Source organism: Anneissia japonica, unplaced genomic scaffold (assembly GCF_011630105.1).
Source record: "Anneissia japonica isolate Jap-2015-1 unplaced genomic scaffold, ASM1163010v1 scaffold315_len769609_cov171, whole genome shotgun sequence".
Classification (NCBI taxonomy): Eukaryota; Metazoa; Echinodermata; class Crinoidea; order Comatulida; family Comatulidae; genus Anneissia; species Anneissia japonica.
In genome coordinates this window covers 246,453-261,858 of record NW_022758691.1, presented here as the reverse complement: position 1 = coordinate 261,858, position 15,406 = coordinate 246,453, and the positions used below count along the sequence as shown (strand labels likewise).

Sequence of the window (15,406 nt, the reverse complement as noted above, 5' to 3'; positions counted from 1 at the left end):
TATGTATATATATGTATGTATATGTATATATATATATATATATATATATATATATATGTCTGAACCAATCGGTTCGTCTCCGTTTCCGCATAACATGTAATACATGTATTATTAAGCCCTTTCCACACTATAACATTTTGACAAAAATATGTGACATGCATAAAATAATGATCATGATGACATCACATCATGACCATATATAGACACATCGTGACTATATACGGGCAGACAACAGTGGACAGAGCTTAAGATTTCCTTTGGTTTAATGGATGGATTTTCCCAAAGTAGAGCTTCTTTAATATTACAGTAAGTTGATAAATCTGAAACAATCTGAGTTAGATGTATTTCTACACGTTTCTGAATGCCCATGGTGCGAGGACCTCTGCTACTTAGTATAAAGTATTTCAAATTAATGTGAAGCATTTTAAGAAAGTTACAAAACTATACCTAATATAGCTCTTGCACGAAGACTGGGTGGCGCGCTGAGTTAAAGTAGGCTTTGTTCGTAATAGCATGAAGTGAGTAAGCAATATTTTGTAGCATTAGTTTTCTACAGTCAACTTTAATCACAGTTTATCCTTAAGAATTTGTTCAACAAGATTGATCACTACTTTCTGAAACCTACGACAAATTGATCTGTATAGAATAATATTGGTAATGAATTATTTTTTAACAATTTATCGACATTGATTCAATGTAAGAATTTATTTCAGTAATTTTCTTGTAAATATGAATTTTTCAGTAAATCTTTTGACTGCTGTTGTATGATATTTGTTTATGGTTTGAATATGCAGTAAATACCTCAAATATAGTAATACTGGAAAGTTGTACATTATGTAACAAGTTTGATTTGAATTACTAGGGTGGCGCATGCCTCGAAGGGAAATGGAGGTGTGATGGCAGCTTTGACTGTTACCACTCTGACGATGAGGTCGGCTGTAATACCTGTACCACTGAGCAGTTCAAATGCAGTGATAATGTGTGTATTCCCGAGCACGCGGTGTGCGATGGTTACGCAGACTGTTATGATGGGGAGGACGAACATCAGTGGTGCGCGTGCGGTAATGGCGAGTTTAAGTGCGAGAATGGTCTTTGTATTCCTCACGACAAGGTTGGTAAAATTAGACTCAAATAATTTGGTATATTTGGTAGTGTTTAAATTGGTGACTTTACGACATTGGAAAGAAGCAGGTCAACCGACATAAAAATAATGAACATTGGGCTAATCATTCATATTCATTACTCTAAATTCATTGCTATGCTATTTGGATTTATGTAAATAGAGAGGGGTAAATAGATATGAGATGTATTTCGATCGGCATTTGACCGTTATTTTGCAGATTTGCGACGGAAAGAAAGATTGTGGGTATGGTGGCGAAGACGAGGGCAACTGTGAGGCATGCGACTCAAACGAATACCGATGTAATGGAAACGGCAAATGCATTCCAATCTCTTTTCTTTGCGATGGACTTCTTAAGGACTGCCCTAATGGTGACGACGAGGCTAACTGTGGATGTACGAAGGAACAGTTCGAGTGTAGCGACGGTACCTGCATCGCCCTGTCGCTCGTCTGCGACGGAACCACGCACTGCTCCGACGACGAAGCGTTCTGTGAATGCGCGGAGTTGGAATTCAATTGTAATGTACCGAATCGTGTGTGCTTGCCTGTTAGTCAGGCTTGTGATGGTATTCCACAATGTCCAAATGGAGATGATGAAGAAGGCTGCCCTTTCACGTGTGGCCCTCCAGAAAATTTCTTGTGTCCGGACGGTACGTGTCTGCCGTCGTTTGCCCAGTGTGATGGCGTCAACGACTGTATTAATTCTGCCGACGAACGAGATTGTGAATGCAAGGAAGATGAATTCAAAGTAAGAACGTCTGTTTTGTTAATTAAAATGGATTCGGCACAAATTAAAACTCTACCGAATAGTACCGTTATAAATAGCCTAACTGTTTGAATATGTCTATATTTCTGTCGTTATAATTGTAAGCGGGCTGTCTTCAGCAGATGTGATAAGATTGGTTAAACCTCCATGGTTCGAGTGACTTGGATAAGCTGTAGAAGACAACTTAGACAGCAATTGCACATTACCACATCAATTATAAAATAACTTTCCCAATACCGTACTGAAAAGGTGTCTCAATCTATTTTCAGTGTCTTTCTGGCGATTGTATAGCAAACCGGTATCTGTGTAATTCGTATAGAGATTGTCAAGATGGTAGTGATGAGTCTGCGGAGGTGTGTACTCCAGGTAAACGTTATCTCTTCCTTTATCTATATTGCGTCTCGTAAACAATGATGACAATTACAAAATTAAGTTAAAAATTTAATTGTATAAAACCGGAAAAATGTATTAAAATAAGTTTAAAGAGTTATAGCATATTTACAGTTCACATTTAGAATGAATAACATTTATAACAGGAAAAAAAATAGTCATTGCAATTGAGCTTATTAAGCAATGAAATTCAATACAAATATTTTGATTATTATCGTACAATATAGGAAGACAGACTGAAAACAGTGTCTGAATGATCTGCAAATTAATAAAAGAAAAATATTATATACATATATATATTATAATATATATGCAAGAGGGGAGCTTTGCATTTATGAATTGTAATTTTTGAAAACTCGGTGAAAGATGTTTTGTTGGTATGATGTTGTACTGTAGATAGAATCAAATTTTAGAAAATATTAATATACTTTTTAATTTAATTCGGCTTCAGAACCAATTGTTGGTGAATGTCCGAACGTGCCTGCTGGGACCATAGGACTTTGTATCTATGGATGCGATTCGGATAACGACTGTCAACACAGCAAGAAGTGTTGCTTCAACGGATGTGGCAAAGAATGCGTTCATCCTATTTTCCCACCAAAACTTATAAGTATGTAATGTTATTATTAACACTCACTGGCACATAGCAATTTAGCTCGTGATTGATAACCCGTTCAGTTCCAAATTCATCTATTTAACAATTTATAGCACATTAGAGGACAAAAGATGACAAATCTAGATGCGGTTTTTACTAAGGAGATTTCTAACTCTCACGAAAACACATGTTACTTGAGGGCATGTTCAGTTAGAATAATATAGATAGTCAATTAGCCAAATATTTGATATATTTTGCGGATATAATATGTGCGAGTGGTTTATTTCAGTTAAAGAAGGCGACTGTCCAGCATTAAGCGCCCCCTACGGTGCACATCAGTGTTCCGACTTGTGTCTATCAGATTCTGATTGTCCACACCTGGAAAAATGCTGTAGCAACACCTGCGGTAAAGTATGCGCAGAGCCTGCTGTTAAAACTAAGGAGATCGAAGAAATCAACACAAATGAATTGGAAGAGGATTTAGAGGAAGTTAAGAGGCAATTTGCTTCATTTGAAAGCCGTTTTGATTGGTTGGATAAGACAGGTAATGACGTCACAAATACGTAGGTATATAAAAATTTAAAAAAAATAAAACTAAGATAAAGAAAGCCCCATACTTTCAATTAGATATATGGAAAAGAATTAAATACGTTCTCAACTACCAATTACGCTGGTTTGCATACGTTTTACTTCTCACAAGTTAGTTATACATAAAATATAACATACTGGTTTATAAAAAGTATTAATGAGAGGGTAAACTTCGTGGAACATGCAAGTAATCCTGGATTTCTTAGTTACGTTTGATTAATACTACGAAAAGTTTTAATTCAGGAGTCAAGAACATGTACATACTCTCCATTTACATCTTAATTCCAAAACAACTAATGAATTACTCTTCTCTGAATAATACGGCTGATCCCAATGACGGATCCGGGAATTCAACACATAGAAGGTCCACCAACATCAGCCCCAGCATGGTTGGAGCTGCGGTAGAGGAAATATGAAATTAAATTTAGGGGCCTTCGCTGGCTGACCCTCCCTGCCCCCTTGAATTCACCTATGGATCCAATTTACTGTATATCCAGAATAATAAGTTTAGCATCGAAATGCAAGTATAATTCATATATATATATATATAATTGGTTAATGAGACAATGAAGTATTATCCACTCATTCATGGTAATGCATGCACAAATAAAACTTAATATTCACACTCATTCAATTACTTTTCAGTATCTGACATACTGGTTGGGCTTGGAATTCTCCAAACAGAAATAACGGACCTTAGAAACCATGAGCACTATTATGAACCTGCACCTGTCCATTACGTCCCGCCACCTACAACAAGGCCGCCACCACCACCACCACCAGAGAATGCTGTGAATGGTTACCCAAGCAATGCTGGTTCACGGCCAAGTTATGGACGCCCGTCGTATGAACAAGAAACCGAGAAACCGGCTTCAAATAACCACGTCATTGCTGGACGACCTACAAATGCACATTCGTACAGACCGCACAAGAAGCAGTTAAACAAAGATGGAATTGGTGAATTCAAAAGAAGGATCATACATTGGGGAAAATTATTACGTTCCAAAGACCATACAGAATAATGAATAAACCATAATTATTAATTAAAAAAAGCTAACATGATCATGTTTAAAATCAAGTCAATATGACATTTTGTGAACTGTGACACATAAATAAATTTCACATACAACTCCGTAATAATTGTTTTTTAGTTTTTTGTTTTATTACTTAAAATACACTTAAAATACACTTAAATTAGGTTTACAAACATAAGAAAACTGTATAATCTTGTGTGGTTCTAGTAAAGATTGAGTTATTCTAGTCATTTCATTTACCAGAACTTTCATGTAATGTGTGGCCATCGCTAGCCAGTAGAAAAATTACTCCCTTGTTGCTTCAATTTCCCACTTTAAAAAAAAACTAATCTAATACTTCATTTAATATCCATGAATCGGACATCACTAAGCAACAAGTACCGCTGAGGTAAAGGTCTAGGTGCAGGTGACAGAACAGTGAATGATCCCCTTTCCATGTCAACATTTGTTCTAAAAAGAAAATACATCAACAAATTGTTTTAAGTTTGCCTGGTAAAAGATAAGTTTAACCATAATGCTCTTTAAAACAAAAGATCTACTCTCAATGTTTCCATGCACACACATACAGAAGAGAATTGTATGTACTTCAATGATTTTATTCCTATAATGTTAATAGCTAAAATACTTACATGCAAATAAACCCCACTACATTGGCAGTGACCAGGTCATCTTCCCGTGTCTTTGCTGAGCTTAAGCTAAGAATGTGATGCACTAAATTTTGACCTGCAAACAAAAATACTCAAAATAAATTTATAGTGCATTGTTTTTTCAATATTGAACTTAACAAGCTGTCAAATGATGTGGATACAGATTATACACATGAGAGTAAATATTATAAGGACTTCCCCAAGTGGGGGCTCTAGGACACATTTTTTGGGGGAAGGAGCTTGTGCTTGTATGCCCGGAAATGGCACTCTACGACTGTGAAAGCTTGGCTTGGTGTAGACCAATTTTTTTAACTTTTCAATTTTTTTTGGCCCAATTGCCCGACGGGCTTGAACCATCTTAAGCCCCCGCGGCAAATAAATTTAAACCTTCCTGAATGTTCACACTCGGTCGTACCATTTGCGCATGAAAACAGATCCATGCTTCAGGTGTGTATAGGCTTGTTTATTCTTACACAAATCTTATGATTTTACAGTTATTTCATTACTTAAAATTCTTAAATGTACATACTTGGCTGAACAGGTACAAGTTTGGTCTGGTTATCTTCTGGGGTCATCCCAATTGGAAGACAAGAATTTGGTACAGCAGGAGCTAAAGAACAAAACAGTTTTATTATAAGTTGCCAGCAAATTTACAGAAAAAAATACTTTCAAAAGAGTCATAATGATTATGTACTATACCTCCTATTTTATAAATTTCAACAGAATGGAATGCTACATCGAATGAGTGAGGATAGAAACAATTTCGGAATCCATAAAAATATTCTCTAACTTTATCATCTCTGGTTGTTCTTCGGAATGTTTGCGACCTGTCTACAGCCTGGTAAATAAAAATATTGATTACTAAAAACTTACAGCCTGGTAGATATTGATTACTAAAAGTTTTAACTTCAAGTCACTCCCTGGCCTAACATTCTCTTTCTTTTGCCACTCCTGATACGGATGCGTTCAAGACCCTCCTTAAAACTTAAAATATTTTTATAACAGGCACTATACAAATTCAGAAAATGCGGTACAGATTATTTTCACCGGAGCCTGACCTTAAAATAGCTATAGAAATGCTGTACTGTATGTATTGTATAAATGACAGTATATCTATAAGCCTTCTATTCTAATTCATTAGGATTCTCTACATATTTATATATGCATATTTCTTCATTATGTCATACATTGGCAAAGGTATATATTTGACTTACCCCTCCAGATTTAGGTTGAAGGACTACTTTTACAAATGATGGCATATCTCTTACTAGTTCATTGTACAATCTCTCCTGGTCCAAAACTACAATTACATCAACTAAATACAAACATAGTATTAAGTAATAATAAAAAAGATCATAACTTATTGAAAAAGAGAGTGAAGTGGAAAGGTAGTTTAGACTTTAAAATTAACAATTTTTGGGAAGTTTAAATGTGATTGCAAAACTAAACCACAATGTAGGTTAATAAATTTTTCTTACTATATGCTAAGCATAATACATTATTAAATACACATTTAATTTGGTTGACTTCCAACAGTACTATGTACAATGCATTAGTATTTGTTAATAGAAAAATAATTTGCTTTGATTTGATTACCTTCCTATCAATTATATGCAGTGCACTATTAGAGGTAATGCAATACTGTATATTTGCTTTGATTACCCTAATGCAGTAATACAATACATTTATAAGAGGTCGTTCACAATTATTAACTCTTTTCATTACCCCCTTCCCTCCCCTTCTGAAAGTGTACATAAAAATGTTGATTTTGCAAAACCATTCTCAATTTTTTTTGTGAAGTTAACGAAAGTACTGTACTTGGTTTATAAAAAGTTGCGTAATATTCATAGTTGCGTTACAATTGGTCAAATATTATTTTGAATCAACAATTTTATGCATATGTAATCAACAGATCATCATCACCATCATCATCGATTTATAATCTATTATTCCATGCAAGAATGGGTTAGACTGTACTTGTAATGGCAGCTTTCCATTCTGCACGATTCTGTGCAAGCTCTTCATTCAATCCCTTTGCAGGAAGGTCATCTCTAACCATGTGAGCCCACTGTTACCATTAACCACAAGATGTTGGACCCTCCTCAGCCAGTTGTCTTCATCTCTCCTTTCTGCTTGACCAAACCAACGTCCATGCCTTTGCCATATCACATCCAGAATTAGGGTTATACCACTAATTCTTCTTTGCTTCTCACTAGACGTTCTTTCCTTTAAGGTCATGCCACACATCCAACGGATCATTGACATTTCATTTCTGTAAAATCTTTGGGCATCCTCAACTTTGATAGGCTGAGTTTCACTGCCATATGTCATACCATTGCGAACGCATGTTTTGTAAAGCTCACCACGAACTTTCAAAAAGTGTACAAATTCATCTACCCCCTAGCATGCTGTACTGTCTGTACACTTGAAAAAATTGCGAATGACCCCTAAAGGTAATACAAAATTCAATTTATGGATTTGATTGACTTTAGACTACATACCTTCAAAGGCTTGTGCTGCGTGTGTAATGCACTTATACCCATCACCTTTTACCCATCCACACGTGTTGATTATACATCCACTTACAGAAGCTAAAGGTTTAACCAAACATTTTCATTATGTATAATAAAAAGCCAAAGAAATAAATTTAGAACCATAAAAAGAGTTTTCAGTTCAATTCAAATTCATATATTTTGCTCTAATTTGACACAAAATGATTTACTATAGCACACTTGTAGCTGTAGAAAACTACAGGTGGATAGTAGACAGCTAAGGGTGGGTGGGTGAAAACATTGGAAAACTAAACAGTAAGAGTGGACTTTTTTAAGGATGAACAAGGGGGTTAATAAAGGTGGGAAGGAGGCCATGAAATTAGTTTTAGACTGGGTGGAAAACTTCAAGGCTGGGTGGCCCCGCCCAACATAACTACATCCCTGCACGAATATCTATTGCAGAAATGCTCAAGGTGCCTTTCTACCCTGGTCTTTGGATATAGAATCAATCATACACAATGTGCAACCTCACTGCTTTTGGGGAGTATTCATAGTCATGCATGTAATTTAGGTCATTCCAAATCCTTCACCTTCTACACCTCACAATCAAGAGTCAAACTTTAAAAACAGCACTACACGACATTATTAATCTCTGACTGACCTTGATGTAGCCACATTCATGAAGAAGACTATCTTACCTATAGGATTGACCTTGCATCGCATGTTCAGCATCTCGGCAATTTGCGATGTGAGGAGGTTATATAGTTTGAGGTTAGCTCCCGGTGTTGTTACTCCAAAGTGATAGACTAAAGGTGCCGCCAGTGGGAAGCCCTCTTCAACATCAGATGGCCGTTCAACAAGAAGTGCACCAACCGTGCCAGGCACTGATATAGTCCCCTGGAAAACAAAATCCAGTCTTACATGGAATGCCAAAATGGCAACTTTCAAACTTTTCAAGCACAATCGGTTAACACAGTCAACTTTCGTCAAGCACAGTCCGTTTTCGGTTTCTAAATGCAGAAAAAACTTGCTTTAGCTGCCCCTGACCAATGCTGTTTCATCTCATTTTAGTGGTTTCTAAATATTTTTATGTTATGAAAAATGATATGAAACTGCTATAAAAACCTGTACCTGAACTTAACGCCAGTTGTAAAGTCCATGAAGCATGCTTTGTAAATCATAAAACATGATTTTATCACTGCATCACTGACATTACACAAAGAAAATAACTGAGTGAGATAACATACTATTATCTTTTATTGGTCATATTGTTATTTTTTTTATTGAAACTAATCATGACGTTCACATATTACAGGGTAAGCGAGCTCTTAGTTATTATCATCATTATTATTATTATTATTATTAATGTAATTTACAATATTCGATGTAGTATATTCTGTCTATAAAGTGAATTAATATTGGTGCCTCTTTATAGGGAAATTTGCACTATAAGAGAAGGGGTGATTGATTGACTGATTGCATAACAGCCTATCATATTTTGATTTTTTGCTTTTATAGTTTGAAAATCTCTCAATCCAATGACAATACTACTCACCTGTCCAACGTCAAGTTCTACGTAAGTGGGCTGCCTACCAACTCTAATGGCGTAGTTAAGCAACAGCTTGCAAACAGTACTCTTGCCAACATCTTGAGGCCCAACAATCATGACCTGCAACCAAAGAGTATAAATAGAACAAGAGAGCAAAGTCCCGTTCGTAAAAACGTCATGCCTGTGTAGGACGCCAACTAACGGTTGTATATTCTTTTTATTACCCAGTGCAGCGCTGCGCAGCGCGGTAGAAGTACGCCCGCTATAAACTCAGTAAGCAGAAAACAAAAGTACAGTATCCCCCCCCCAGCCTATGTCCATGTTTTACTTGAACAGTTTGCACAATATTGACATACATTTCAAGATATACATTGTGTGTTTGAGTTATTAGCATTAAATTGAAAATTAGAATTTTAAAAAATGTTTCTTGCTAATTAATATTCATGAAGATTTGAAATTCATTGTTTGAACTACCATCTTGAGCCTGAGGCCATCTAGGGCCTCTAGAAGGGATCCAAGCACTCTGAGACACTAGCCATTATCTCTACAGTATCTCCTCAATGCAATAGACAATTTGTTTATTATTAAAAGCCTAAGCTTCAGCAACTGTGGCAAAAACTTCCACAGTGTAAGCAAACTGTTTGACTCACTCTAGGACCTCTTGTTCCATCAAGTTCTGCCTGGTTCCTCATTTGTTCAAGTGCAGCATGGGTGTTAAGATACATAAGCATTGGCGTGTCCTTAGATACGTAGGCTGCTTCTGTCTTTCCCCTGAGGTGGTTTGTAGTTAAGGAGATCATGCAGGATAGATAAACATTGTAAAATCAACACTAAGTGCTTCATGGATTCAATAATTGTTACTGTTCTCATACAATGATAAAATAGACTCCCAGCGGGAGCGTGTGTCTACTGCCTTATACAGGAGTTTTTGTTTTTTTAATTTTATCTTATGTTTTTCAATATGCAGATGTGTGTATTATTGTACAGTAGTGTATCTGGATTTTTCATGAAAATTTTCTTTCGTAACAATATTCTGTATAGGCCTACTACTATATTACACTAAAAACACTTTAAAAATGAGTAAATTTGGGAGTTACCACGTTATGTTGTTGATCACAAAGAGTACTACCATGTTCTAGAGGGCGCCCTTCAAATTGCGGTAAAAAGTGTTCGTGGTGAACGCGTGCTGCATCTCTATAATGCGTGTTCCAGTTTTGTATGCAATTTTGTTCGAGTTCCGAAGGCTATTCAATTCTCACTAGAGTGCCCCCTACCTCGTGGTAGTAGTACCCATCATGCCTAAACCGGATTTACCGTTTTCCGCCATCTTTAATTGCTACATCATAACATAGTGTCTACGCCCCCCTTGGGGGCAGTAGACATAAAAAACCATACACATGTTGCTCTTGTTCATTGTAATCATAAATACAAAATACATGATTTTGAGGTTCATAAAAATAAAAGTATTTAAACTAAAAATACTATGTTGTCAAAGGATATATGTACTAAACATCCATGCCAAGTAAACACGGCTACTTTGGCTCCAGCGGTAAACCTGTACACATTGTTTCGGAGTAGTTCTGTACCAAACACCTCAGCCAGGCCTTCCTTCAACTGCAGCAAGACAGGAAAAATAAAAAACATCAAAGTAAAGTAATGTTATATATTTGTATGTTGTATTTGTAGGTTGAAGTCAAATAAATAAATGTAATGAATAACTGTAAATTTACTTATATTTCTTTATAAGTGAATTTATCATGTGATAAAATTTGTAAAACATCCAAGAACAATTAAAATTAGGGATGGAAAAAAACAGGCAACACTGAAACACATGAACAATATTTTATCCCACACTTCACCTACCTGTATATAAGCCTACTATACTCCATCAGAAATTAAAATCAGAACTGCTAATTGCATATATTAAATATTACAGTTCATATAATTATTAAGAATAACATATGTCATCATACATTTTGTAGATAATTTATCTGATCCAAAAAAAATTTGATTAACCTTTAACCCTTTTCCATGTTTCCTTAAAACCAAAAATATTTTCCAAGTAAGCTCTGCCCGCACTATCAATTTTATAAAAAATAGATAAGCCGTACTAGTCTAATATATAATAGAAAATAAAACTCAGGATATTCAGTACTTTTATGACTAGATTATTTATGACAGTACACAAGCTTTCGTGCACACAGTGCACTTCTTCAGGTGAATGTGTTCACATTCACCTGAAGATTTATTTTCTATCTGAGTTTTATTTTCTATCAATTTTATGTGACACATAAATGCGATTTCATTTCATTTATTTCGTCCAAAAAACATTAAAATTGACAAACACAAGATAACTGAGAGCAAAAAACAACACTCAGTTGGCCGGACAGGATTGCCAAAAAGTGAACTGAATCACTGTCTAGTCGCTCTCCGATGCCAATGAGAACATAAATTAAATGAGCATAAAATATTCCAAGTAAAATAGGCTAATCAATAAAATTTAAATTTAAAAATATATATGTACAAAATATTCATATATGCTCATATTTGGGTGTAATATGACATTATCATGACCATATATGGGCACATTACACAACTTGGTTACATAGTTTGTGGACAAAGCTGAACACACCTCCATCTGTACTTCAGCATCATGTTCCACTTCAAAGCGAAGTTCATTATCTTTTTCCAGACGAAATTCCCTCACACCCTATTAATCAAGCAAAAGGAATGAAAAAACAAAATCAATATCAATCAACTATTGTATAAGATGGTCAAGAAAAAAAACATTTTTCTTGTCTTAAAAGTTGCAATGAGGAGCTCTAGAAACACTTGGCTGATTGATTAATAGATCTGTTTTAGCACTGCATCTATTATACTGCCCTCATGCTGTACTTCCCTCATGAGGAAACACTCGGCTGATTGATTAATAGCTGACTGATTGAATAGATCTTTTTTAGCTCTACTGCCTCTAGTATACTGCCCTCATCAGGGCTTTCGAGATTACGAGGACTTGTTTGTAAATAATTAATGGTCACACTGTATACTGTATGTGTGTAATATGATAAAATTGTTTTAATTTAAAATGTGATTTAATAGATGAAGCATCTCAAAGGAACTTGGATCTACAAGGAAAGTTTTTATGGTTTACATCATAAAAATTATAATTTAAACACGTTCTTAAATACTTAGCTTTGTCATTACTGTACTTTTCACAGCATGCATTTTTTTTTACATACAAGAGCAATCAAACTCATATGGTAATTTTTTTTTTTAATTACATTTTTTTGGAAATATTTATTAACATTTTTAGAAAGGATTTCAGTGGATGGCAGATGCAAATCTTATACAGTAGTACTTTCATATTTTCATCTGTATTTTAGCATGGTACTGTACATACAATCCATTGCACAACTTACCTTTTCTTCAGGTGGTAACTGAGAAGTACCTTCCATTTGGTATTCTGATGAAAAAAAATATAATAATGTCTTATTTAATGTTTTTAGATAATGGGGCCTCCCTTCTTAATCTTAGCCAAGTCTAGAAAGTTCTCTGTCTGCTGAGCCCTTGGCTAGTATTACAGCAATTTCTCCCAAACAGTGACCACAATTAAGGAAGACCAAAAACAACAAGAAAAGAAGAACATAACATAACTCCCTGATATAACCAACCGGTAGCAAAATGGCAATAAACCAAAATGGCAATGACCAAAACGGCAATAACCAAAACGGCAATGAACCAAAAAGGCAATGACAAGTACCAAAATGGCAACAGACCAAAACGGCAATGACAAGTACCAAAATGGGAGAGACCAAAATGGCAAAGGAGCAAATCAATGCCAACAAGACTAGTAGCAGTTATAATTTTCTGTATCTTTTTGAATTTGTCACCGATAGGCAAATTGAATATTGCCATGAGCACTTTTTCCTTTTTCCCACATTTAATGTTTATTATTATTTCGCATTTTTCTTTTATGACATAAATTGTTTAGGCTCATTTTGTCTGCATTTGAAAGTTTTATATGTTTGAATGTTTTACTGCTTCTATATTGTTTCCTCCCCCCCCCATCTTTTTAATATTGAATTTGTATGACTATTTTTATTATTATTATTATTAAATTATTATTATTATTATTATTATTATTATTATTATTATTATTATTACTATTATTATTGTGAATGATATTATTGCGGCTGCTGCTATTTGGCCTCATTTTTACCGTATTTAATTGTAGTACACTTTCATGTTTATAATTAGTTTATTTTTTCGCATTTTTACATTTATGACATAAATTGTTTAGCATCATTTCGGTCTTGCCGTTTTGACTTATTGCCGTTCTGGTCTATTGTTGTTCTGGTCAAAAAGTGTTGCCGTTTTGGTTTTTTGCTGTTTTGGTCATTGCCGTTTTGACTTATTGACGTTTTGGTCTATTGCCGGTTTGTCCGGAAACCAACCAACCAACTGAATAATGGACTGTCTTTTCTCCGGTTTTTGTTGTAAAATATAATAGTAGAAAGGACGTCTGATGAGCAGTGTTTGAGGGCTATATGTATGTTCTTCGCGATTGATCGGGGCTCGATGCTCGACCCGACTAAAGACTATAACGATGTTGTTTTTGTTAGTGACAACTACATGGGTAAATGTGTTTCAATGAAAACATTAAGATGTTATTTAATTTGTGAAGATTGACTATCGTATAACAATACAGGTAGGCCTAGAAGAATATAGAATATCGTCTTGATTTCGTGGAAATTGAGTTTTAGCAAGGAAACCTCGCGTAGCCCTAGGCCCTGTATTTAGGTCAAGTGTGTTCATTCAACAAATGATTGAGTAAAATGAACATAACATTTCCAGCTCATAATATCACTTTTATTTAAAAAGTTAACACAATGATTTAATAATTTATTCAGTGATTAAACTACATACTGTGCTGTTGTAGAAAATTTAATTACGTTTAATAAAAAATAAAAAACAAAATTATATAAATTAATTAGTGCCGTGGTAAACTTGGGGGAATCACCACGGCTTGGGAGGCATCACCACTGCTTTGGAGGCCACGCTATTAATGTTGAGTGTTAAAAATGCAAGTTAATTAAAGTATGCCTGCGTATGCGTTATTATAAACGTAAATATCGTTTACTAATTTGTTATACGGCGACGTACATAAATCCACTTCCATTTCTATAATAATTACTTAGCTAGGCCAAACAGGGGCCTAGCGTAGGCCTCTAGGGATCTAGCCTAGGCTAGGCCTTAACTAGTTTTTACTGGCCTAACCTAGGCCTAGGGCTAGGCCTAGGCCTAGGACCTAGCCTAGGCTAATAATACTGAAGAAGGGCTTGGGCCAGGCCCTACGCTAGGGTTTGGCCTAGGTAGAAGATAGGTACCATAACATTTTTTTTCGAATTTGTGGTTAATCATTTACTGTGGGAATTAATGATGTCAAGTTTCAAGTACTACTTAAATGAGAACATAAGTTGAACTTATAGTACTGTACCTCCTTATTGCCGGTTGACGGCGGAACGTCGAAAAACTGGAATGCCAGTCAATTCGAGCGGATGTCAATTCGAGCGGATGTCAGTTCGAGCGGATGCCAGTTCGAGCGGATGTATTTAGTGCGAACTATAACAAGGCGAATTTATCGTCGCCCTATTCTTGTATTTGTTTTATGCAAAAAATGCTCTGATTACTAAGGTTCTGAAAGGTGTTTTTTTGGTAATTTTTGATGATTACTCCATGTTTGAATTACAGTCTTTGCAAATCCGACTACCAAGATGGCCTCTAACAAGTTAAAACTGTGTACTTGTTAATCACCATAGGAATTTAAATTATTTTTATGTAGGTGTGTCAGAAGGTGCACATATGAATAGTGTAGTAGTGTGAGACAGGGGCGGTTTTGCCACTTTTTGCCAATTTTCTTCTAAAGTTCAAAACCCACTGTTTTTTTAAATATGTGGAAAGGATAACATTGACTAAGTTAGTATAATTTAAAATATATCGTTATTTTTATGAATGACGGTATGTTTTGTTTGTTTATTTATTTATTTACTCTAAGATAGAGATGACAGGCTAAAAAGAAATTCCTATTCCCAATAGCATTCACTTACCATATTCATTCAGAACAAATTGAACTTTATTATTTGTTAACCTAAATATCCATTAAATACGACTTGCTATACATAAGGCTATAGGCGGCTTCCCCGGAACCGACTGGGGCTTTACCCT

At 35.3% G+C, this 15,406-nt stretch overlaps 2 protein-coding genes across 3 annotated transcripts in view; one reads left to right on the top strand and one right to left on the bottom strand.

The window, feature by feature from the left end:
* The window catches only part of LOC117125333 (low-density lipoprotein receptor-related protein 2-like), a gene marked incomplete in the record, with an annotated part of 7,387 nt that extends 2,791 nt beyond the window's left edge, over positions 1–4,596 (top strand). Inside the window, 6 exon segments of the mRNA XM_033271802.1 lie at positions 863–1,111; positions 1,341–1,868; positions 2,156–2,252; positions 2,728–2,886; positions 3,161–3,415; positions 4,105–4,596. Of these exon segments, the coding sequence (XP_033127693.1) occupies positions 863–1,111; positions 1,341–1,868; positions 2,156–2,252; positions 2,728–2,886; positions 3,161–3,415; positions 4,105–4,481 (1,665 nt within the window).
* Positions 4,597–4,635: 39 nt separating this feature from the next.
* LOC117125334 (polyribonucleotide 5'-hydroxyl-kinase Clp1-like) lies at positions 4,636–14,738 on the bottom strand. Of its 2 annotated transcripts, none has more exons than XM_033271803.1 (13): positions 14,679–14,738; positions 12,601–12,644; positions 11,814–11,891; positions 10,682–10,795; positions 9,832–9,957; positions 9,188–9,301; positions 8,331–8,529; positions 7,642–7,731; positions 6,355–6,455; positions 5,840–5,978; positions 5,670–5,750; positions 5,123–5,216; positions 4,636–4,943 (listed from the first exon to the last, which is right to left on the bottom strand). In XM_033271803.1, exons 2-13 carry the CDS (start codon positions 12,634–12,636, stop codon positions 4,832–4,834), a joined length of 1,284 nt encoding a protein of 427 aa, XP_033127694.1. In that variant the 5' UTR covers positions 12,637–12,644; positions 14,679–14,738; the 3' UTR covers positions 4,636–4,831. The 2 variants fall into 2 exon arrangements, with proteins under 2 accessions (XP_033127694.1, XP_033127695.1); XM_033271804.1 differs by having other exon boundaries at positions 14,669–14,689.
* Positions 14,739–15,406: the final 668 nt, after the last annotated feature.